Raw genomic sequence first — 24,859 nt, 5'->3', positions numbered from 1 at the left:
GGGGCTCCCGAGGGAGAGGGCTGAGAACAAAGACAACAGCTGGTTGTGGAAGTAACAGGAAAGGATCTTCCTCCAAGGAAGAAAATGGTCTTCAAGCAAGGACAGGGATGAAGGAGGAAAAGTGAGGAGCAGCAGAGGGGTTAAGCTGCTACCTGCTACGCTGGCATCTCACGTGGGCACTGGTTCATGTCCTGGCTACTCCATTTCTGATTCAGATCTCTGCTGAGAGCCTGGGAAAGCCCTGCAAGATGGCTCGAGTGCCTGGGCCCCTGCACCTAGGTGGGACACCTGTCTGGAGTTGCAGGCTTCTGGTCCCTGGCTTCAGCCTAGTCCAGTCACAGCTGTGTGGCCATTTGGAGTATGAACTAGCAGATGAAAAGATCTCTCTCTCTCTCTCTCTCTCTCTCTCTCTCTTTCCCTATCTCCCCTCTGTAACTCCACCTTTCAAATAAATACATAAATGTTCAAAAAAATGCTGCAGCATTTTTTTGAGATGACAGTGGTCATCTCAGAGCCCAAGCACTGGCCTTGTCTGGCTTTCAGTAGGTGTTCCTGTGGAAGGAGGAAGCCAGAAGGGCTGCTGGGTGTCCACAGACTCTATGGGCCCCTAAGAGCTATCCTGGCCAGGCTGGAGCCAGTCCAACAGTTGCGTTCTGCACCTTGCATTCCTGACTAGGCGAAATAACAGCTGCTTCCAGCTACAGCCAGCTGGCTGCTGGGAGCTGTCATAGAGAGGATTCTGCCACCTGCTCCATGCTGTCCATCACCCACCCCAACCCCTGTCCACTTTTGCTCTCAATAACAGACTGTGTGTGTCCTCGGCTTGTCAGTCTCAGAATTGGAGACGAAATGAAAGGCAGCCAACAGCAGCAGCCTGGCATTAGGGAGTGGTGTGTCCCAGTCTGGTGGCCCATGGGCCTGGGACTTCCTCTGTACCCAGACAGGAAGGCTGGATCTGTTCTGGGACTGTCAGCTCTGGGTTGGAGCCCTCCCTCTGCCCCCGCAAGAAGGAGCAGGTTTTCAAGAGAGTGAGCTCATGGTGCCTGTAAGAGAGGAAGGAAATATATATTTTTTAAAGATTTGTTTATTTGAGAGGTAGAGTTAGAGACAGAGAAAGGGGCTTCCTATTGATTGGTTCATTTCCCAAATAGTCACAATGGCTGGATCTGGGCCGGGCTAAAGCAAGGAGCGTGGAACTCTGTCCTGATCTCCTGTCTATGTGACAGGGGCCCAAGCACTTGGAGCATCTTTCAGGGATTCCCCTGGCACATCAGCAGGGAGCTGGATTGAAAGGGGAGCCACCAGGACTCAAACTGGTGCTCTTATGCGTTGCTGGCATTGTAGGCAGTGGCTTAACCTAGCTACAGCACCTGCTCCACAAGTTAGTTCTGTTTTCCTCTATTTTCTTAGGGGCTGTAGCTGGGGTCCTGTGTATTTAACAAAGTTAAACTTACAAAAGAGCACCAGCAAGTTTATTAGCATGCGTGCACACTGTGTGCACACAAGGGATCTATCAGAGATGTGTCTAACGGTTAGAGCTTGAGCCTGCATTGCAGGTTAAGCGACAAGGTGAAGACAAAGGACCCGGCTCTTCGTTGCTCATTTTCTGATTTGGTTTGTCACTGTCATGGCTACATGCCTTGGAGCCTAGCCAAAGCCAGATGCTACTTCCTGGGGCCTTATATTCATGAGGCGTCATGTCTCAGAATTGTCAGGAATGAACTAAAAAGCTGCCAGAGCAGTGCATGGCTGGTTTTCGTGTCCTTGTTTTGAACAGATGTCAGAAGGCTAGGGAAGTAGCCAAATGGCGCTTTTGAGTTTTTGCTTTGCTTTCTGGTAAAAATGCTGAGCCATGAGCAGCTGCAAAGACAGCGCTTCTTTGTCCCATGGTGGCCACGCGTTCTCAGAAGGGGACTGGCAGTGGAACAGGGGCAGTCTTCAGCAGTGGCCCTTCCCCCAACTTCTCAGTTTGGTCAAGGGTGTGACAAATAAGGTCTCCTAATTTCCTGCTTAACAAAATCTTTTTCTTCTCAAGAGATTTATTTTCTTCTTCTTCTTCTTCTTTTTAAAAAACAACTGATTTATTTATTTTTATTAGCAAAGCAGATTTGCAGAGAGAAGGACAGACAGAAACATTTTCCAGCTGCTAGCTCACTTCCCAGGTGGCCACAATGGCTGGAGCTGAGCCCATCTGAAGCCCGGAGCCAAGGGCTTCTTCTGGTTGCCCACGTGGATGCATGGTCCCAAGGCTTTGACCTGTCTTGTCTAGACCGGGACAAAAGCAGTTTTGTCTTTGATTGGAGACTAGGATGAAGGCCTGAGCACACGGCTGAGGAAAGAATGGGAGAAGGGCTTGGCTCAGCGACTGGCGATGATGAGTCTCTCTGCAGGAGTAGTGGAATAGCGTCTTGTGAGGAAGTGCTGTCGATGTTTTTAATGGGCGAGAACCAACCATCTCGCCCATTTTTTTTTTTTTTTAAACTGCAACATTTAATTGTTTTTCCCCCAAACCCAGACACTGACACTAGGCCGATTTCCCCTTACAATGTTATTTTCTATGACAGAAACTGGGACAGATACAAACACAACCCACAGGGGACCAGGAATTGGGGGGGGGGGCACATTCTGTTAGAAAGGAGGGGAATTCAGAAACAGACACCCCTCCCCCACACCCTCAGGGAGCCCTGTCAGGATGGGGGAGCAGGAACATTCTGCACCCTGGCAGATCAGGCCTCGTGGCTGCTTAAGTGGTAGGAGATGGTGGCGGCTGCCTGCCGCAGGCTCAGGGTGGCAGGTGGGCAGAGGTGGCGGGATCTGGAGATGTTCTCAGCGAAAATGTTGTCAGGCGGAGTAGAAGGGAGCTGTTGGGAAGGGGGATGAAAGCTCTGTTGGCCAGAGGGGCCACGTGTGGACGGGGACCTGTCACGGGATGATTGTACAATAGCCAAGGCCGCCTGGGATGAACAGTCTTCATTGTTTTAGAGCGAGACCACAAGGCATGGTGGAGCATTTTTCTCTAGCTGAGTTAGTTTCAAGGATACCCACTATGATCCCCGTATCCCTTCCCTCCACACTGGTTTTAGAAGAGAAGGTGGGGAGTGGGGCGGTTGCATAGTATGTGAACCTCCAGACACAGTGCCAGCATCCATGTGAGTGCCAGTTTGAGTTCCAGCTGCTCCACTTCCCATCCCTGCTTATGGGCTGGAGAAGCAGGGGAGGATGGCCCAAGTCTTTGGGGCTCTGCAGCCTCGTGGGAGACCCAGAGGAAGCTCCTGACTCATGGTTTCGAACTGGCCCAGCTCTTGCTCTTGTGGCCCTTTGGGGACCAGAGGATGGAAGATTCGCTGTCTCTTCTTTTCTCTGTGTAATTCTGCCTTTCACATAAAAATAAATAAATCTTTTTAAAAAAAAGTTGTCGTTGGACCAATAATCCTATGTTTATTGCCACATAGCGATCACCACGTTGGCACACTGAGGGCCTATGAGCCTCTGCTGGGGTGCCCCCACTTGGCTGCAGTGCACTGGTATGCAGGCTGAGTGAGCTCTTAGGGAGACCCCAGCTCCTGCTTCTGCCCACGTGAATCACAACTAGCCCAGTGCAATGGCAGACAAGTCCCAAGACGGGCTCTGCTCCAGTGTCTCTTAGTGATGGGATGTGACTTGTGTGTTTCTTATCAGGGATGCTGTAACTCTATCGGGAGAGGTAACATCCGCCTGGGGCTGCAGAGCCATCTGTGGACCCAGTCTAGGACTTGAAGGACACTTGAGGGAAGCAAGCAGGGTGTACAGTGGACATGAGACGTGTCCCATCTCCCTTCAGTCTTCCTGGAAGGGGAGGGTGGGGCAGGTGCTGTGAGATGAGAGAGCATGCAAGCACATCTTTTTGCAATTCACAGGCAGCCTGGTATCCTGGAGGATGGAGGGAGATGGCAAGGGGGGAAGGGTTCTGGGCTGTTGTTCTGGAAGGTTCTATATTTTAAATTAGAAATGAAAAATTAAAAATATTTGAAAGAAAGGGAGAAGGAGAGAGGGAGAAATCTTCTATTCAGCAGTCAGGTCACTCCCCCAGGTACCTCCCCCAGCTGGTGTTAGGCAGGCATCTGGCACTCTCTGTCTTCAACAGTGGTGGCAGGGACCCAAGTACTTGGGTCATCATTTGCTGCCTTCCAGGCCTGTTAGCAGGGAACTGGACTGGAAGGATGGAGCAGCTGGGATGGAACTGGACATTTGGTTGGATGTGGATCTTGCAAGGGGATCTTAATCGCCAAGCCACATGCCTGTCCCCACAATTTTTTCACAGTAAAAAGAAACCCTTTGTTTCTGGGCCTTTAGTCTCCAAGCCCCTGTGAACATGATCTGATTTGGGGAGAGTTCCTGAAGCAATAACTAGGAGGAAGTTGCCTCGGAGTCTTAAACCGGGTAAACCCCAGCCTTTAGAAGGAATGTGGGACAGTGGGGTCAATGTGATTGATGTAGTGGGTTAGAGTCGTGGCTGCTCCCCTTCTGATGCAGCTCCCTGCTCACATACCTGGGAAGGCGCTGGAAGATGACCAAGTGCTCCTGCATCTCTATGGAAAGCTGAATGGAGCGCCGGCTCTTGGCTTCAGACTGGCTCAGCTCTGAGCTTTGGGGATTGACACAGCAGGTGGAAGATCTCTTTCTGTCTCTCCCGTCTCTCTGTCACTCTTTCAAGTAAACAAATAAATGTTGTAAAAGGGCACACCTGAGGCCTGGTGAGGGTCGCTGGAGCCCAGGTCTATGAGGGGAGCAGTTGTGGATGCTGGTCCCGCAGCCAGCAGTTCCTTCTCAGGCGTGTGGCCTCAGACCTGGCCCTTCAGCTGGCTGTTCTGGGTTCCTGGGCCCGCAGCCTCGGAGTCCCTGCGGACTCTAGAGAGCAGCACTGATGCCTCCCTCGCTGCTGCTGAACCGTTCCTAGGAGAGGGGACCTACATCTGCATAGCCAGGAGCTCCCCTGGTGACATGCAGGGTGCGCATCAGAGCATAGGAATCAATGACCCGCAGTAAAATCCTACTGACCTTGTCCTCCAGGCCTCGAGTTAGCCCCACAGCATCCCTCTGTGACTCCAGAGAGGTAGGGAGAAGGACATACAGTTGCAGACATGCCTGTAAGGGCAGTGAATAAGGGCCAGCTTCCAGAAGAGCTTTCCTGAGAAGTGAAAGTGGGGATTCTCTGTGTGTGCACCTGCAAGGGGTTGGGCAATTCCTGTGGCATTCCAGCAGGCAGGTCAGACACCTGAGTCACCTCTGCCTGGTTCCAGGCTTCAGATCAACTCAGCTCTGGCTGTTTCGACCACTTGGGGAGTGAACCAGCGAACAAAAGATCTTTCTCTCTGTATCTCCTTCTCTCTATAGATCTGACTTTCCAATAAAATATATATGTGTGTGTATAATGTATATATAATATAATAATATATAATGTATACAAACACATACACATGCATATATAAAAGATAAGTTTGGAATTGGCATTGTGGCACAGAGGGCTAAGCCGCCAGCATCCCCTATGAGTGCTGGTTTGAGTCCTAGCTGCTCTGCTTCTGATCAAGTTCCCTGCTAATGTGCCCTGGGAAGGAAACAGCTGATGCTGGCCCAAGTGCTTGGGCCCCTGCCGCTCATGTGACACATAGAAAGGAGTTGCTGGTTCCTGGCTCGAGCCTAGCCCAGCCCTACCCTTCGTGGCCCTTTAGGAAGTGAATCAGTAGATGAAGGATCTCTTTGTCTCCCTCTGCCTCTGTGTAAGTCTACATTTCAATTTGTCTGATTTAAAAAAAAGAGTTCATTTTGCTGCAGAATCTTTGGAATGCATGTACACGGGCATGGCTCCCCTGTCCGTGTGGCCCTCAGTTCATCTGTGCAGCCCTGGGTCTTTTCCCATCTAACTTCAGAGTCTGGAAAGGACTGGAGAAGGGAAAGATCTGCTTAGCAGCCGGAGCTCAGAATGCTCAGAGCACCCGCAGCTCCGGCAAAGCACACATCAAAGTGCAGCGTAGTCCTCCGTGCCTCCCCCCACGCACCAAGCATTGTCTGTCCCCAGGAGCCTTACCCAGTCTCCCCTCTGCCTGGGTGGAGGATGGCTCCCCACTGGTTCCCCCCCCATCCACCACACAGCTGAGCTATCAAAGGCTGCACCACGGAGGGCCTGAGGACAGCCCCATCATCAAAGAGAGCAGACAGTCACTTGGCAGGTGCCAGAGTTCCATGGAGGGAGGAGGGGATGGAGGAAGGCAGTGAGTTGCAGAGAGCACACATTACTCCCTGGGTCCCAGCTGCTCTGTGTCTAAATGAAAGGCAAGAGGCCCCCCTGTCATCTCTAGGCGAGGGACCCTACTGATCCGCATTCATCAGCCCTGGGGTGGGACCCCTGCTCTTCTGGGCATCAGCTTGGCACAGCTGTAAAATGAAGACTGTGATGCCTGCCTCATAGGAGCAGAGCTAGGAAAGTCAGGCCTGTTGGTGAGGTGGCCACAAGGGGGCAGCCTTCAGGGAGCGCAGGGTCCATCCATCTCCAGCCTTCCTTCAGAGGTCCAGCTGGGCGAGGCCATGCCGTGCCCCTCTGTGGACGCTTGGACTGTGGCTGTGTGTTAGCTCTTGCCAACCCCCGTGCATGAACACGGAGGCGCACTTCTCTGTGTGAGACCCTGCTTTTGGGTATAACCTAGATTTGCTGATTAAGCAGGAGCTGCCAGCTTCATGTACACCTGCAACAACGTCCTGTATCCCTGCCGCCCACGCATGCGGTCCTGCCTTCTTTCCCCTCAAGCCAGCCCTTTGATGGCCCGTCTTTGCTGACAGCCACCTTAGGAGGTGTGGAAGGGTCAGGTGCCGCCCAACGTGCCACCCCATCTTGCCCTGCTCTGCTGACTTCTTCACTTCCCTAGGGTGTTATCTTCAACTCTCACATCCTCTACAAAGCTTCCTCCGGTGCCCCAGATGAAATTATCCTCTTTTTCATCTTCTGAGCATGACTCAGTTCATTTCCACTGCAGCACTTGCCATAATTTACAACATTATATAACAAGTAATCTACATCTCAAAACTCCTGTCGACAGAGAGGAAAGGAGCCAGGTTTGGGTAGCGGCCATGTACAGCCAGTTCTGAGATCGGTTGCAGGCTGCAGGAGAAGGTCAGTATAATATTTAGATACTAATAAAGTATCTTGAGCAACTTGAGTTGCCTGATGCTCATGCTAATGACGAGGTGAGGCTGAGCTGCACGCTTGGGGATATGGTGGAGGTTTTCCCAGCTAGGAAGTGAACTTGCAAACAAAGAAATCAAGAGGTAGAAGCAAGATGTTGACCCTCACTCAGCTTGTGTTTGGGAGTGCCTGGCAGCTTGGATGCCTTTAAGCTCCCACTACCAGAGTGGAGGGTGCCGGCAGGGCTTAGCAGGTGGCAGGGTCCCACTCTTTCTGCCAGAGCCTGGGTCCTAGTGCTAAAGAGACTTGGCTCCAAACTGAGGATTTGAGAGCCCGGCCCCTTGCTTCTTGCTGTTGGCACTCGGCTGGGGCCCAGGGCTGGCTGGCTCCCTCAGGTCGAGTCCAAGGCAAGGGATATTTCACTTTTGATTCTTAGCATCTCAGCAGGACCACGCTCTGCTGCATGATCTGCGATGGGGTAGCGGGGTGTGGATCACCTCAGTTGTTATCTGGATATTGCACCAAATGGGATCAGCATCCACGGGGACATGACCTCTACTACAGAGGCCCGAGCTGCTGGGCAGCCTCCCTCTTTCTGTCACTGGCAGCTCCAGCTTGGGCTTCTGAGTTGAGCATGGGCAATGAGGTACTTCTGCCTTGGAACTGGGTCAGGACAGATTTGGGTGCAGGAGCAGGGGCACCTGAGGGTATTTTTGCAGTAAAGGAGTTAGGTCCCTCAAATGACTCAAGAATGTGGTAGGTGGTGCAAGTGCCCCACGGAGCTGAGGGCTATGGCAAGCTGCCTCTCTATCTTTTCTTTTTCTTTCTTTCTTTGTTTCTTTTTCTTCCTTCCTTCCTTCCTTCCTTTCTTTCTTTTTTTTCTCTCTCTTTCTTCCTTTCTCTCTTCTTTTCTTTTCCTTCTTTCTTTCTTTCTCTCTTTCTTTCTCCTTTTCTTTTCTTTCTTTCTTTTTCATAAGATTTTTTTTTTTTAATTTGAAAGGCAGACTTACAGAGAGGAGAGGCAGATCCTCCATCTACTGGTTCATTTTTGCAATGGTCACAGTGGCCCGAGCTGAGCCAATCTGAAGCCAGGAGCCAGGAGCTCCCGCTCATGTTTCTCATGTGGGTGCAGAGGTCCAAGAACATGAGCCACACTCTGCTGTCTTCCCAGGCCGTAAGAAGGGAGCTAAATGGGAAGTGAATCAGCCGAGACATGAACCAGTGCTCATATGGGATGCTGGTGCCACAGGGTAGAGGATTAGCCTGTATGCCACCTTGTTGGCTCCAAGCTATGGGTTTTTGTTGTTTTTTTTTTTTAATTTCATTTTGACATGTCTATTTCATTTTAAATTGAGAAAATTTATATAATAACAGACTAACAAAAATTCAGTAATGATTTTCTTTATATAAAGGCCCTATTTAACTGTAACTCATACAATTTAACTCATTGGTTTTAAATATTGATTTAAAAATTATATTCATGGAATTGTGTAAGCATCACCAAAATCAATTTGAAAACTTTCTTGTCACCTCTTAATTCTCAAAACCTACTAGTGGTTGCTTTGCCAAGTGACACCTCAAGCTAGTTGCAAGAATTGCTATGGAGCCCCAAACTGGGTCCACTCACCTAATGTTCAGAAAATTAACCACTGATATTGGGGTTATGGAAGAAAGTAGGGATTCATTAGAAAGTATAGGGCAAGGAGCTGGGCAACTATTGCTTAATTACTGGGGTTCCCTGAGGAGTTGAGGTAAAGATTATTATAGATTGAAACTGGACTGAGAAGTGCATGGTCAGCTTGTATTCAAGTTTCTGGCTGGTCCATGGAGCTCGGGACCTTGCTTTGATCGGTCAGTGATGCCACCATGATCTTTAGGAAATTGATGATGGCTAAGTAGGCTCCAATTGGTCTGGGGGTCATGTGAATGCAGCAACATTATGCTCTGCCTGGGCCTGGATTTCCCTTACCCGATTTATCCCAGGAAAGTACTAGCCATTAAGAGTCTTACCTGTTGGAGATGCAAGTGACTCCTTGAGTTTAGTGATTAGAACTTGGCAAGGCCAACTGGAGCACTCCTTTAAGTCAGTGAATTTGTTGGAATAGAGGACAGGTAAGAGCACCTTGACCTAAGGGAGACAGAAAAGAGGCTGAGTCCTGTTTTATATTGCAGGGATTTGGCTTCAGTTGCTTCTTCCCCTCTCCTATGCCCCCTCCCCAGCACTATGCAATATCAATCTGCTTTCTCTCTGTACAGATGGCCAATGGTTCTGCCGTTGGAAATGAGATGGGCCTACATTCCATTAAGGAAAAGACCATGCAAAAGTTTGTCTGTCTGTCTCTCTCTGAGATTTATTTTGTTTTTTGAAAGAGTTATAGAGAGGATACAGAGAGGTCTTACATTTGCTGTTTCGTCCCCTAAATGGCCACAACTTACGGAACTGAGCCCTTCTGATGCCAGGAGCCAGGAATTTCATCCCAATCTCCCATGTATGTGCAGGGACCCAAGCTCATGGACCATCCTTTGCTGCTTTCCCAGGAGCATTAGCAGGGAGTGGATTGGAAATGACGCAAGTGAGGCTCAAACTGACACCCACATGGGACACCAGTGCTGCAGGCAGTGGGTTAACACTAAGCCACTATAAGGCAGCACCAGCCCCTGGAGTCTTTTTAAACATTATTTATTTGTTTATTTAATTTGAAAGGGAGAGAGTATGAGTGAGAGACTGTCCACCTGCTTGTTTTATTCCCCAGATGATTATAACAGCCAGGACTGGATCAGGCTGAAGCCAGGAACTCCATGCATGTCTCCCACATGGGGACCAAGGACCCAATCACTTGCATCATGATTGCAATCACCCAGGGTACATTAATGGGAAGCTGGATTGGGAGTGGAAGTGAGATTTGATTCCCAGTACTATGATACATGAAGTGGGTGTCACAAATGATTTTAACCTACCGAGGCTCAATGCTTGCCCCCTTCTTGAATTTTATTTTAGTTGTGTATTGCAGCATGGCAAATTACCCCCACAATCTAGTGTTTAAAGCAAAACATGCTGATTTTTTTTTCATAGTGATTGTAGGTTAAGAGTGGAGGCACAGCTTGGTCTTGAATCCCTCCGAGGAGGCTGCAAGGTGCTGGCCAGAGCTGCAGTCCCGTCTGCTGGGTGCGATTGTGCTTCCAAGCATGCTCATAAGCAGGAGTGGCATTTGCGGCAGAGTTTGGTTGCCTGCAGGCTGTAAGATTGAGCATCCTCTTTCCTGACTGGCTGTTGGCTGGAAGAAGCCTCAGTTTCTTGCCATAGGGACCTTCCTGGCATGGCAGCTCACTTCATCACAGGCACCAGAAGGAAGAATTTCCTAGCCAGGCAGAGCCACAGTATTTTGTAGCCTAACTTCACACTAACATTGCATCGATGTGGCCATATTCTTATGGTTAGTGTAGGTTGCTAAAGGGAAGGAGATGGTCCATGGCCATGAATACCAGGAAGTGGGGAACTCTGGGCCATCCTGGAGCCTATTCCCCAAAAGCCTATCCTGACTTCTTAGCTACTCAGTATGTTTTTAAGATTAATTTAGTTGCGATTATTATCTTTAAAGATTTATTTATTTGAATGAGTCACAGACACACAAAGAGAGGGAGAGTGATCTCCCCAGATGGCTGCAATAGCCAGAGCGAGGTGAGGCCAAAGTTGTGAGCCTGGAACGAAATCTAAGACTCCCGATAAGAGTGGCAGAAACCCAAGCAGCTGAGCCATTACCTGCTGCGTCCCAGGGAGAGCATTAGCAGCAAGCTGGAGTTGAGGCAGTACTTGAACTCAGGCACCCCAAAGTGGGAAGCAGGCATGTCAAGCAACATCTTGACTGCTGTGCCACACGTCTCCCTCTGGGCCTCACTCTTTGCTGCTGCAAGCAGGTGTTCTCTGCTTGTTACTGCATGGCTTTTGGTAAGCCCAAGGTGAGAGTTGGGTCATGTCCCATGTCCCATGGAAATGGGACACTGGGCTAGGCCAGGCCTGTGCTGCAAGGCTACATTCTTGCCACCAAAAGTAAGATCATGGAAACACAAAGCCACCAGTGTCCAGTGCCCCATTGTAACTGCCTCAGGCAGGGGCGGAGCAACCATGACCATGATTCCTAAACTGCTGGGAATTCCAGAAAGGACAAGAAGAGACCATAGTCTGTGGTTAGGGCCTGCCTGGAAACCATGATTGGAATAATTCCATTTTGACTAATGCTTTCCATGAAGCCTTGAAATTTATCTGATTGCACTCAAGGTCCAGTGTTGTAGTCCACTGGCCAACCACATTGTGCTTTTCTATTCTGCATTTTACTTGTTCCCTAACTACCTGACAGTTGAAACAGAAGTGATTTAGAGGGGACACAAAGGTCAGGGATGACAGGGAAAGTAACTGTCTGTTTTCATGCACTCCTGACCAAGGTTAAGTCACCATCTCAGAGGAGGCAAAAGCTTTTATTTACTGCTGCTTTCCATGGTCGGCAGGCGAACTGCTGTTTGTTTTTCATTTCCAACCTTTCAAGTAAGGGATGATTTGTCAAGTTCACAAAAACCACAGGTATCCAGGGACCCGTTCATCTTAGGGCTGGGGCTCAGTCTTGCTTCTAGAACCGCATAAATACAGACTGAGATCAAGATCAAGGACTTCGGGAAGAGGCAATGTTGTGCTCCTTTCAAATGGTGTGGGGGCACCCAAGTTCCCCCAGTGAGTCTTCCAGAGAGGGGTTGCAGCAGCTCCCCCAGTGCCCACACTGGCTTGGGACCATTCACACACCACACTGGGGATGGACATGCAGGCAAATGCTCATTCTTAGGCCATTCTTTATGGAGGATCTTGCAGGTAGCAACCTCTGGAAGTGGTTGTGAAGATCCTTGCTGCTTACGGCTCTTCCCCAATAAGGAAAGCAGCTAGCTTTTGCGCTTAGATGAGACGATACAGGGTGTATATTAGTAGAGACAAAATGTACTTGATGTCTCCCAGAGGCACAGAGGAGCGTAATGGTCAGAAACTCAATCCTTGGGGCTAATGTTGCGGCGTAGTGGATCCTATATGGGCACTGTTTCATGTCTTGGCTGCTCTACTTCCAATCCAGATCTCTGTTCATGGCCTGGAAAAAGCAGTGGGAGATGACCCAAATCATCTTGGGCCCCTGCCACCCATGTGGGAGACCTGGAAGAAGCTCCTAGCTTCAGCCTGGCCCGGCCTTGGCTGTTTCAGCCATCTGGGAAGTGACCCAGTAAAGGTTCAGTCATCTTCTCCCATTCTTTATCTCTCCCTATCTCTCTGTAACTCTGACCTTTGAATAAATTAAAAGAAAAGAAAAGATACTCCCTGCTTGCCACTCCTTGGCCATCTTCATGCCACCCACTGGAACACAAGTCTCCACAGCAAAGCTCTGCTCTCCTGCCATCAGCTGGACCCTCATTGTCACTGGTCCTGATCAGTCCTCATTGCCTGTAAGTCTGGCCCCACTGCCTTCAAGCCAAGGCCTATGGGAGCCACGCTACAGACACTGCTGTTCACTTAATAGTCACCTAGTTGGGCCTGGTGCAGTAGCCTAGTGGCTAAAGTCTTCACCTTGAACGTGCTGGGATCCCATATGGACACCGGTTTTAGTCCCGGCGGACCTGCTTCCCATCTAGCTCTCTGCTTGTGGCCTGGGAAGGCAATTGAGGATGGCCTAAAGCTTTGGGACCCTGCACCCACACGAGAGACACAGAAGAGGCTCCTGGCTCCAGCTGTTGTGCCACTTGGGGAATGACTCAAAGGACAGTAGCTCTTCCTCTCTGTCCTCCTCTCTGTATATCTGATTTTGCAATAAAAATAAATAAATCTTTAAAAAGAAATAGTCACCCAGGAGGTGTGGGTGCCTATCAGGGATGGTGCAGACATTTCTCAGCTCCACCAAGAGTGGATGGTCAGATCACATGGCAGGTGCTCTGTTGGCTGGTTGCGACTTTGCATCAAGCCTGGCTGGAAACATTGGCAAAGAAAAGACTTGTTTGGTGTAAAAACAAAAGAGCTGTTTAAAGGTCTGACTTACCTAAAGTTCTCTTCTGCTCCTGTCTGGTACTGGAAACACAAAAGCTGTGCCATCTCAAGTTACTCTCCTTCTTCTCCTTGCAGATTCTTGCCCTGCCATCCGTTGGCATGGGACTCCGTGCAGGAAGAGCAGAGCATGGGACTGTGCAAGGGCTTGGGGGATGGCTGACCTTCCCCCTCTTGTGTCTTGCAGCCTACTTCTGCTTCCTGATGACCGCGCTGGGCGTGACTGCTGGAGCCCACCGCTTGTGGAGCCACAGGTCCTACAAGGCCAAGCTGCCTCTGAGGATATTCCTGGCTGCTGCCAACTCCATGGCTTTCCAGGTGGGAACAGCAGGTCTCCCTGGTGGGGACTCTATGTGACAGGAGAGGGAAGCATGGGCAGACGCTCTCTTACTTCCATCCTAGCTAGATACAGTGCTTGGGCCCCAAGCATGCCCAGTCTGCTCCAAGGTTTTAATCTTTCAGCTTTGGATAGAAGACCCTCTTGTCTTGTGCCCTCTCCAAGATATACTGAAGTGTCGAGGGGGAAAGGAGACTCCATCTAGAGGCCCTAGTATAGATATATCCTGAAACATTTATCCCAGAGCCAACATCCTAACCAGCGGCCAAGTCCTGAGCTGGGCATGCTGTAATTGTGTTGCATCCGAGCCTCACAGCAACATGGGCAAGATGTTGCATGTATCCCCACTTTTCAGAGAAGGAAACTGAGGCTTCACAAGGCTTAAAAATGTTATATCCAGGCAGGTTAGCCTGATTGTGAAGCCAGGGCTCTTCGAAAATACATTCTTGAGGTTGCCCTACCAGGTGATGGTGCAAAAGACTGGTCTTTGTCAGAAGACTCTGAGATCTTACTCTGACGATTGCCAGCCGTGAATCCATCACTTTCTTCCCTCCAGCTCTTTCATCTGTGAAAATAAGACTATAGCCTCATTCCCAGGATAGTGATGGAGCCATTGAAAATTATAGGTTACTGTAAAAATAAGCTAGAGGGTCAAGACCAACCCAGGAATAGTCCATCTCCTTGAGGATATTGCCCACCACTTGGGGCACTTCCCTTGCTTGCTGGGATTTTGGCAGGATTACAGAGCTCTGTTTTGCCAGGTTCTTACCTGGCCCAGGCAGGGTGGAGGGAAGCAGACTGTTTTCGAAGTTTCTGTCCATGTCTGAGTGCAGAGGAGCCTGGGCCCTGAGCGTTTTCACCCACGGGGAAGGGAGGCAATTCCTAACACTGCCCCAGAGTGAAGGGAAAAGGGAGGGAGCGAAGGGGACGCAAGATCCTGCACGTGGCACCATGCAATGGGTCTTCCATTCTTACAACATGGCTTAACCCTGGCTGTTTGTCTAAGTGCTTTTGTAGCTGAGAATTCATTTCCCAGTGGAGATGCCCCTTGTGTAGTTGTTGGAGCTTTCGTAAAAAGAAGGGGAGAGAACACAATTGCTCAATTAGGAAAACACTTGGTGGCATGGGTATGTGGTGGCTATAATTCAAGCACAGTCAGGGATTAGTGCCAGCGTGTAATAAGCAGCTATTATGCCCAGCGGAGTGCTGGCAGCTCCCTGATCCCAGGTTCTTTTGTTCACCATCAGCCACGTGAGCCGCCCTGTACTTTATTTTGACTTTACCAGTTTTTCATGGTTGGACTGTTTTATTGTAACTTAGAAACCTTAGACTTGGTCTTAGACGCCATGTAACATGTGACCTTTCTCTTTTATTTTGTTCAAGAAACTTCCTACATCTAGTATCCAACTACATGCTCATGCAGTAATAAAATATCTGTATGATTGATTTTTTTTTTTACAAGATAAATGATATGCAATTGATAGCCTTTTGGTATATATATATACCAAAGACATATATATATATATATATATATATATATATATATATATATATATATATATATACCAAAGTCCCTTTGCTTTGTTGTTGTTGTTGTTGTTGTTATTTCTTTGAAAGACAGAGTGACAGGGAAAGAGAGAGCTATCTTCCATCTGCTGGCTCATTTCCCAAGTGGTCACAATACCTGGAGCTGGGCTAAGCTGAAGCCAGGAGTCAGGAACTTCATCCCGCTCTCCCATGTGGGTGGCAGGGTCCCAAGGACTTGAGCCATCGCCTGCTGCTTTCCCAGGCGCCTTAGCAGAGAGCTGAGTTGGAAGCAGAGCAGCCGGGATGGAACTGGCTCTCCCACGGTGGTATGGAGGGTGTGGGCATCCGAAGCAGGGGCTTATCATGCTGTGCAACAAAGTCTGCTCCTTCTCCTAGCACTTCCTTTTTTGTTTCTCGAATCTCCACTCTGCCATCATGATGGGGTGACAGGGTGGAGGAGAGTCTCTCAGTGCCCTGGAGTTTTCCATCCTCCAGACTGGAGAGCCCCAGGAGGCTGGCTGGCTCTGGAAGCAGTTTCTCCTGGGGTCAGCCCCTGTGAAGGGAACAGGTGGCTCTTCCTATAGGAAGCACAAGCAGATTTTTCTCAGCTCTTCATCGTGAGAACTTGGGAGGGATCAAGAAATAAAATTCAGGAGAAGAACCAGGCTCCCCGGGGCCTAGACCCGCTCCAAGGCTCTCCTTCTTGTCTGCCCGGAGCCTGCAGCTTCTTTTCAATTGGCCTCAAGTGTTCCCCTCCCTACTAGCTTGCTGTGCTCCTGGCTTCTGCTGCTGGTGAACTGTGATTGGCTGTATCTCTTGTCTGTCTCTGGCTTCCAGGGCAGCGTGTTGCCTTGGGACCACGACCCTCTGGGAGGGCTAAGAAGAGCTATTCCTTCTTCAAACCGTTCAGCTTTCTTGTTGGGATTAAAATGGTAGTGACAACTTCTAAGCTCTTTATGTGTGGGACCAGAAAGGGGGTGTTACAATGTGATTTGTAAGTAGACCAAACTTTACGTACAAAAATGTCAGTGCATGACAGAGTCATGACCTTTGGCAAGAAGAAATCATTAGAGGGTGGGTATTGTGGCACAGTGGGTTAAACCACCACTTGGGACTCACCTCTTCTTCTGATCCAGCTGCCTGCTAGCATGCCTGGGAAACAATGGATGATGACCCAAGAAGTGCTTGAGTTCTTGCTTCCCAGGTGGGAGACCCACATTCTGGGCTCTTGGTTTCAGCCTGGTCCAGCCCTGGTTATTTTAGGCGTTTGGAGAATGAGTCAGCAAATGGAAAGTCTCGCTCTCTGTTTCTGCCTCTCATTTGCTCTTGTTGCTTTTCAAATAATATAGATGAAACTATACACACACACACACACATATACATAAAACGACTTTATATGGTAATCTGAGAATGTCTCTACAAGACAGGCACACTTGATAGATGAAGAACAAGAAAAAACAGAGATTTTGTAAGTTGTCCAAGGAGATACGGATGTAAGTGTCAAACAGGAAGTTCCCTGCAGGTGGCTTGAGGTCAGAGGTCACCCTATGACTGTTAGGCCTCTGGCAGCATCAAAACTTTTACTGGGCAGATGTGTCAGCTAAGTAAGTACTGTTCCAGACACTGAAGAATAAGACAGAGAGGTGTGTGTGCATGTGTGTGTGTTTGGGGGTAAGAGAACAAATTATCACAATAGGGTATTCCATGAGGGGAGGTGGATGGAGCATCCAGCCCACAGATGCTGGAGAGAGAGCAGTAGAGGAGATAGGATAGCCAGGCCTGAAGATCATTCCAGATGCAGCAGGAGCGAAGAGGCAGCCAGTGTGGCTGGTGCCTATGAGTGCAGGAGATGATCCTGGGAGAGGCCCAGGCTGGAGCAGGGATCACAGGGTGCAGGTCTCCATTGGCAGAGCAAGGAGTACCACGGGAGAGCGTGCCAGGTAATAGGAGGGCCACATGCATCTCCGTGGTGAACCTAGGGACTGTGGGCTGGACTCAGGAAGTGAGGCCAGCCCCTGAGGCCGTCTCTCTGTGGGATACACTTAGCAAGGAAGGGCCCGGCGTGCAGGCAGTGGCCTGAGCACACCACTGGCTGCCAGCGGCAGCATATGGCAGCAGCTCCTGTAGAGCTCAACAGCCATAGCCACGCTCCTGGAAGCTCCTGAGGCACAGTGGCTGAGCTACCTCTTCAAACACCTGTGTCCCAGAGCCAGAGTTAGTCCTGCCTCTGCTCTCCATTCCAAGCTTCCAGACAGCTGCACATCAGAGGTAACAGGTCATGTCTTAAGTCCCTGTCACTCACGTGGGAGAGCTGGGCAAAGCTCCCAGCTGCCTGCTGAGACCTGGCCCGCCTCTAGTCACCTGGAGGCATTGGAGGGAGGTGAACCAGCAGGTGGAAAGTCCCTTTCTGTGTCTCTGCTTCCCTATCTTTCATATCGATGCACAGATCACAGTAGGAAGAATCCTTACCCTCGGGTGGCTCTGTTGGGAGATTCTGTGTTAGGGTGCAGACTCCCAGCTCTTCTCCGCACCACGAACACCCCTCCCTGCCTTTCAGCAGGGTGAGATTGGTTTCCAGCGTCTCTCCCCACCACCACCCCAGCATGTCACCCTCCCAGGACCATTTGGAAGTCAAGTGGAAAGAGCTAATAGCATGGATGATGCTCAGCCTCTGCTTCTGTGAGGGTGACTTACCAGTCCCAGGAGAGTGTGGGTCTGTACCCACATTGGCTGTCGTGTGGACAGGTGCAGGTTGGGGGTGGGGCAGGAGGAAAGCTCTCCCAGAACTTGGCACTATCTCTCAGCACTTACCTGGCAGCACTTAGTCACACATCCTACTGATCACAAATACCACAGCCTTGAAAGCAGAGAGCACAGCTCCCTTCCACCAAGGGGCCTCACTGCTTCCCTGCGAGTGAAAGCCAGCAAAGCAGGAGAAAGGAGAGACATCATGCTTGTATATATTTGAGAGACAGAGTTGACAGAGAAGAACTCTTCCATCCACGGGTTCATTCCCCTACCTGGTCACAGTGGCTGGGGCTGGGCCCGGCCAAAGCTGACAGCCTGGAACTCCAGCCAGGTCTCCCACATAGATGGCAGGGGCCCCAGCCCTGGGAAGCACCAGCTGCTTCCCAGGCGTGTTAGTAATGAGCTGGATCACTGGAGTAGGACTCAAACCATCCTGACTCTCTGGCATCCCAAGCAGCTTAGCCACAGCAGCACCACCGTCAGTCCCTTAGCTCCACCTGTCACAAAACTTGTATGCTTCTACTGACCGGTAAGGTTTGTCTATGTCTCCCTCCACCCTCAACATGGAGAGTCTTCTTCACCCTCTCCCCCTTTAGAAATGTATTTATTTGAGATAAAGAGAGAGTGCTTCTATGCTGTTTCACTGTTAGATGCCCACAGTGGTCAGGGGAAGGAGTGAACTTAGAGCAGAGGTCTCTTGTGTGGGTGACAGGAAACCTATGACTTGAGTCCCAGCATCTGCATTAGCAGGAAACTGGAGTCAGCAACCAGAGCTGGGAATCGAACCCAGGTCCGCCCATGTGGAGCCTCTGGCCAGAGCACTCACTCCAACTGGAGACACTTTCATTCTTACGTGCTTTGTATTACTAGCCATGTTAGGGTATGACTTCAGAGGCATCCTTGAAGGAGGTGTTATTTAAGAAATATTTGGTGGGAGATGTTTTTGTAAACCAGCAACCCCCAGGTTTTATGTGTTATGCAGCCCTGCCTCTCTGCTATGAGAGATATACACTTGTTTCAGCTGAACTCTATCCACAGGCTGTCAGTCCCTTCCAGTTGGACTCTGCCAGAAACCCAGGGCTGTCCCCCGGCTGCCTGCTCACGAAGGTTCTCAGAGGTGCAGGGGAAGGGAGCCATCTTTCCCTGGCCTAGGACCACAGCACATTCATGATGGAAGCCAGAGTCTCCTGCCTTTTCTAACAGCACAAGAACCCGAGGGCCTGGCTGCCTGGCTCTTACTTTCTACTCCATGAAGGCAGACTTGCAGTGCAGCTCCTGCTGCACCTGCGGCTGGCCGCTGGCCGCCTGGGCTGGGAGCGTCTTGTCTGTCGCTGCTGGTGCTCCATGTCAGTGCTGTCCCTCCAGATGCTGGTCTGGCATCGCTTTCTAGGTTTCTCAGCCCGCCTGGGACTGTTTTGCATTTTCGGGTGACTTCTTCCCCAGCTGCCTTGATTTGCATTCTTCCTAAATTACATCTTGTTGTGATCATTTATATTCATATTTCCAACCTCTTTAGTTCCATCTGTGCTACTTCTCTGTTCTCAATAGTGTCTGCTGTATCTCTTCATTTAGTGCCAGCCGGAGGTGTTATTAACAAAACATGAAAACCTGGTACCTAGTCATTAAGGAAGATGCTTAAATACAGATGGGCACTCGCAGGCACAGCAGGGCCTTCCTCCAGCCGCCTTTTCACTTCTGCCTTCTTAGGCGTCGAGCTGGGTTTCATCATCGGCCCTTGTTGGTCGAAGTTGAGGGTTGTCAGTCATCCTGGCCCGTTCTTGCTCAGGCCAGATGGAGGGCATGTTGGCGGAGCGTTTCAGGGATGCTGAGGGTTTTATGAAAATCCAGAGACATAGTCTCTACGGGAGTCATTGAATCAATGATCCTAATTAGCAGTGAGATTGTTGAGTTCCACAGGCCACATGGATATGCTCAGTAGCCTGGCTGCTTCAACCTCTTCCAGCAGACAGACACTTTTATAATGATATGCTAATTTGAAAGGCAGCCTTGCACAGCAAGAGAGGGAGAGACAGACCTTCTATTCACTAATTTACTCTCTAAGAGGCTGCAATGGCTGGGGCAGGGCCAGGCTGAGGCCTGGAGCCAGGAGCTTCTTCCAGGGCTCCCACATGGAAGAATGGCCCAAGTGCATGGCCCCAGGTACACTTGGGTCATCTTCGACTACTTTCCTAGACAACTAGCAGAGAGCTTGATGGGCCATTAGCTGGATTTGGAAGTGGAGTAGCTGGAACTCAGACTGGTGCTCCTAGGGGATGCTGGGTCACAGGTGGCAGCTTAAGCCACTGTGCCACCACAACGCAGATCTCAGGGAAAGACATTTCAATAGCTTCATCTTCTTCCATGGCTCTTGTGTGAATCTGCTGGTGAGTTCCTTTTGAATCACCAGGTGCATTACAAGGTGAATTAAAGGTAGGACTTGACACATCAAGAGACATATAAGAAATGGCCAGCTAGACCGACAGGGGTGGTTAGACTTGTGTGCAGTAAAGAAAGACTCTTACACCCCCACCTGGCCTTCAGGCACTCAAGAGCCTCACACTACCTCAGAGACATGCAGAAATGTAGTGTGCTCCAGGGGACTTGGAGACAACCTGATGCAGAGTGGGAGTTAGGAGTTGGCCTCAAAAGAGGCAAGAGATTTTCTGGGCAAAGAAGAGAAAGGGTGGAGGGGAGGCACCTGAGCAGATAGAGTGATGGCAGAGTAAGTCCCTGGGATGGGGGTGGTACACGTCCACTCCCCATGGGACATCTCAGCTCCAAGGTGCCCCCAACCCCAGATGTTGCTCCTCTGCCTTCTCCCCCAGAATGCTGCCTCTCCTCCTTTTGCCCACTGGAACAAATCTGGGTGACATCTGTGACCTCTCTGGTTCCCTCTGACTCAGGTAGCCATACTGTTTGGTTCTGCTGCTATGGCTTGTCTTCAGGCTGCCTCGCCCCTTGTCTCTGCCACCCTCTGGTACTAGCCATGGTCATTGCCTGCAGAAACCCCTGCGAGAGCCTCCTGGCCTGGCCTGTGTGCCTCTCTGCTGCAACCAGTAGGAACTTATAAAAGAACTAACCTCTCTTGGAATGAAATCCCACCCCCTCATCTGGCTGGCACTGTGGACACAGTAGGTTACGCCACCATTTGCAGTGCTGGTATACCTTATGGATGCAGTTTTGAGTTCTGGTTGCTCCACTTCCCATCCAGCTCCATGCTAATGCACCCGGAAAAGCAGTGGAGAATGGCCCAAGTGTTTGGGTCCCTGCTGCCTACCTTGGCGACCCGGAGGAAGCTCCTGGCTTTGGTCTGGCTCAGTTTTGGTTATTCACTTTGGAGAGGGAACCAGCAAATGGATGATTTCTCTCTCTTTGTTTTTCCTCTCACTCTCTCTGTAATTTTGCCTTTCAAATAAATAAATAATAAATCTTGAAAAGCCAAAAAGAAGTCCAACCTATGGTCTGGAAGGCCCTGAATGATGAGCTAGTGGCAGGCCAGTTCTGTTTCAGTCTTCGGCTGGTACAATTTTGACACTGACCCCCTGCAGTTAATATCAGGTCCCACAAGTTACAAGTCCCAACCTTCTATATATAGCTGCCCCACCCTTCCCAAGCTAGCCTACAAGCCCTACAGAATAGCACTGGGGTCCCCAGGCTACCCCCATTTCCTTCCAACCAGTTACAAATTTGGATTTCTGACAGCTCTTCAGGGTTTGGCAATTGAGTAAAAAGGGCTGTGTTGACTATGATAATTTAATTACAAAGACTACAACTCAGGACCAGCCAGTGGAATTGCTGCATGGGGTGCTGATTCACTCCCCAGTACCCACAAAAGCAGAGTCTGGGCCAGGCCAGAGCCATCCAAGTCTCCCATATGAGTGACAGGAACCCAAGATTTTGAGCCATCATCTGATGCCTTTCAGAGAGTTGGTTGGCATGAAGCTGGGGCCAAGCCAGGAGCAGGGGCTTGGTAGATGGTTCCTCAGTCTGTGTTAGATTTTTGACATTGACGTTTTTGAAACGTACCAGCCAGTCATCTTGCAGAAGGCCCCTCAGTTTGGGTTTGCTCGTGTGTACACGGAGTTAGACTGCACAGCTTTGGGAGGAGAAATCATGTTAGTGGCTTGCATCCTTCTCCAGCTGCCATCACTTTGTGCTTTGATGTGTGGCATGGACTTTGATCAGCTGGTTAGAGTAGTGGCTCCCACGGTCCTCCACTGTCAGAGTGCTGTTGATTCTTTTGTATTTAATGAACGATACAGAGATGCTATGAGCCTATGTAAATAGTTTATGTTTGTTGTACTTTCACCCAGCAGTTTCTGTATGCATCGGCAAGTCCTACCTGAATCAGGTATGGCTTGACAGCTGTGGAATGGTGTGTTTTATAGTTCTGTTCCTTTTTTTATGTACTATAAAGAGGGGTGTTTATTCTTATTAATTTATTATGGGATATGCTATTTTTTAAAAAATCATTTATTTGAAAGGCAAAACAGGGCCCGGCATGATGGCACAGTGGTTAAGGTCCTCGCCTTGCATGCCAGGATCCCATGTGGGCGCCAGTTCTAATCCCAGCAGCCCCGCTTCCCATCCAGTTCCCTGCTTGTGGCCCGGGAAAGCAGTCGAGGACGCCCAAAGCTTTGGGACCCTGCACCCGCGTGGGAGACCCGGAAGAGGCTCCTGGCTTCGGATTGGCATAGTATTGGCCCGTTGCGCTCAATTGGGGAGTGAATCATCGGATGGAAGATCTTCCTCTCTGTCTCTCCTCTCTGTATATCTGCCTTTCCAATAAAAAAGAAAAAAAAAAGGCAAAACAGCAGGGATAAAGAGGAGAGGGAGAGAGAGAGAGAGAGGATTCTCCATGTGCTAGTTCACTCCCCAAATAGCCACAATAACCAGGGCTAGATCAGATTGAAGCCAGGAACCAGGAGTTCCATCCAGGTCTCCTGTGTGGATGACAGGGCCTACATAGCTGGACAATTGTCCCCTGACATCCCAGGCTAATTATCAAGAAATTGCATTAGAAGCAGATCAGCTAAGACTTGAACTGTCATTCCAATGTGAAATGATGACCTTGCAAATGTTAGCTAACCTGTGCCACAATACCAGCACCTTGAGATTGTTTTTCTAATTATTCCTTTGAAAAACAGACATAGACACACACACACACACAGAGAAAGAGAGAGACAGAGCCATCTTCTATCTGCTGGTTCATTTCCCAAATACCCGCAGTAGCTAAGGCTGGGCCAGGTTGAAGCCAGGATCCTGGAGCTCAGCCCAGGTCTCCCACATGGATGGAAAGCAAGGACCCAGATTTTTGGCTCAGGAGGTGGGATCTGGAAGAGCTGTCATGTTACTAGCCACAAAACCCTGAACACCCAATTGGAAGGATTCCCAACAGGACAACTTGTCTACCAAAGGAACTTCTCCAAGCTGTTTTAAAAAGGTGTATTAAATAGGTGCTTGGTACCCTTGTTAGCGTTCTACTTGGGACACCTGCACCATGTCTGAATGCCTGGGCTCACATCCCAACTGTGCTTCCAGATCTAGCTTTCCAGGTAGCAGGCTCAGTAGTCAGGTCCCTGCCATCTACATGGGAAACCCAGCTGGAATCCTAGGCTCCTGGGTTTGGTCTGGCCCGTTCCTGACTTTTGCAGGCATTTGGAGAGTAGAAACTCTTTCTCAACAAATATTTTAAAACATATATTCAAATATGTTTTTAAACACAAAAGTTTCAATCAGAATGCATTCTTTTTTTAACATTTATTTATTTTTTTATTGGCAAGTCAGATATATAGAGAGGAGAGACAGAAAGATCTTCCATCCATTGATTCACTCCCCAAGCGGCTGCCACAGCTAGAGCTGTTCTGATCTGAAGCCAGGAGCATGGAGCCTCTTCTGGGTCTCCCACGCAGGTATAGGGTCCCAAGGCTTTGGGCAGTCCTTGACTGCTTTCCCAGGCCACAAACAGGGAGCTGGATGGGAAGCAGGGCTGCCAGGATTAGGACTAGTTCCCCTATGGGATCTTGGCGTGTGCAAGGTGAGGAACTTAACCGCTAGGCTACCGCCCTAGGCCCCAGAATGTATTCTTATATTCTGAAGAGATTAAAACAAAAGAGCAATAGAACAAAATAGGCAACTTCTGTCTTTCCAATCTATCAGTTTTGTGGAAAGATTCTTTTAAAACCACAAACACTGGGCCTGGAGTGATAGCTGAGGGGCAAAGTCATCACCTTGCATGAGCCAGGATCCCATATGGGTGCTGATTCGTGTCCTGGCTGCTCTACTTCCCATCCAGCTCCCTGCTTGTGGCCTGGGAAAGCTGTCGAGGGTGGCCCAAAGCCTTGGGACCCTGCATTGCATTGGAGACCCAGAGGAAGCTCCTGGCTTCGGAGCAGCTCAGTTCTGGCCATTGTGGCTGCTTGGGGAGTGAACCAGCAGCTGGGAGATCCTTCTGTCTCACTTTCTGTCTGTATATCTGCCTTTCAAACAAACAAACAAACAAACAAACAAACAAATAAGCCGCAAAGACCAGATTTTCAATCTTCTCTCAGCTTCTGAAACCCAATGCAAGGAAGCTGAGCGCCACAAGGAAGGTACGTGACAGGTGGCAACTTGTCCTCCTGAAGCGACTTCGCCAGGTGGTGCTGAAAGCTGCCAGGGGCCTCTGGGGGTACTTTCTGGGCTGTTCTTCCAGATCATCAGTGTTATCTAAAGGGAAATCAGTGCTGACCCAATCTCGGCAGTGAGGAAAGCCCCTGTGCTCCTCACCATGTGAGTGACACAGTGTTGGCATTTAAGTTGAACCCCAGAGACAGAGGTGAAGTCTGTTTCCAATGAGCCATAGGGTTCCCAAGAAGTGGCAGCCACATCTTTCCCTGTTAGACCACTTCCACAGAGTGTCCGCTTTCCCAGGTGGCATGGCACGCACCCACCGTGCCCCACTCTCAGGCGTGTGGAGGGAGGGGCACCACATGTATCCTTAAGTACTTTCCACTCTAAAACCTGACTGCTCAAGCTGACATGT

General features: G+C 49.8%; 1 protein-coding gene across 1 annotated transcript in view; it reads left to right on the top strand.

Moving 5' to 3' along the window:
- The window catches only part of SCD5 (stearoyl-CoA desaturase 5), a 126,242-nt gene that overhangs the window by 50,407 nt on the left and 50,976 nt on the right, over positions 1-24,859 (top strand). Inside the window, exon 2 of the mRNA XM_040966868.1 lies at positions 13,411-13,541. Within this exon, the coding sequence (XP_040822802.1) occupies positions 13,411-13,541 (131 nt within the window). The remainder of the gene's footprint in view (positions 1-13,410; positions 13,542-24,859) is intronic.

This window comes from Ochotona curzoniae, unplaced genomic scaffold (genome assembly GCF_017591425.1).
Source record: "Ochotona curzoniae isolate NIBS_2020 unplaced genomic scaffold, NIBS_Ocur_1.0 scaffold_4506, whole genome shotgun sequence".
NCBI classification, from domain to species: Eukaryota; Metazoa; Chordata; class Mammalia; order Lagomorpha; family Ochotonidae; genus Ochotona; species Ochotona curzoniae.
Note: the sequence above shows the minus strand (reverse complement) of the source record. Positions and strands in the feature narration are given on the sequence as shown.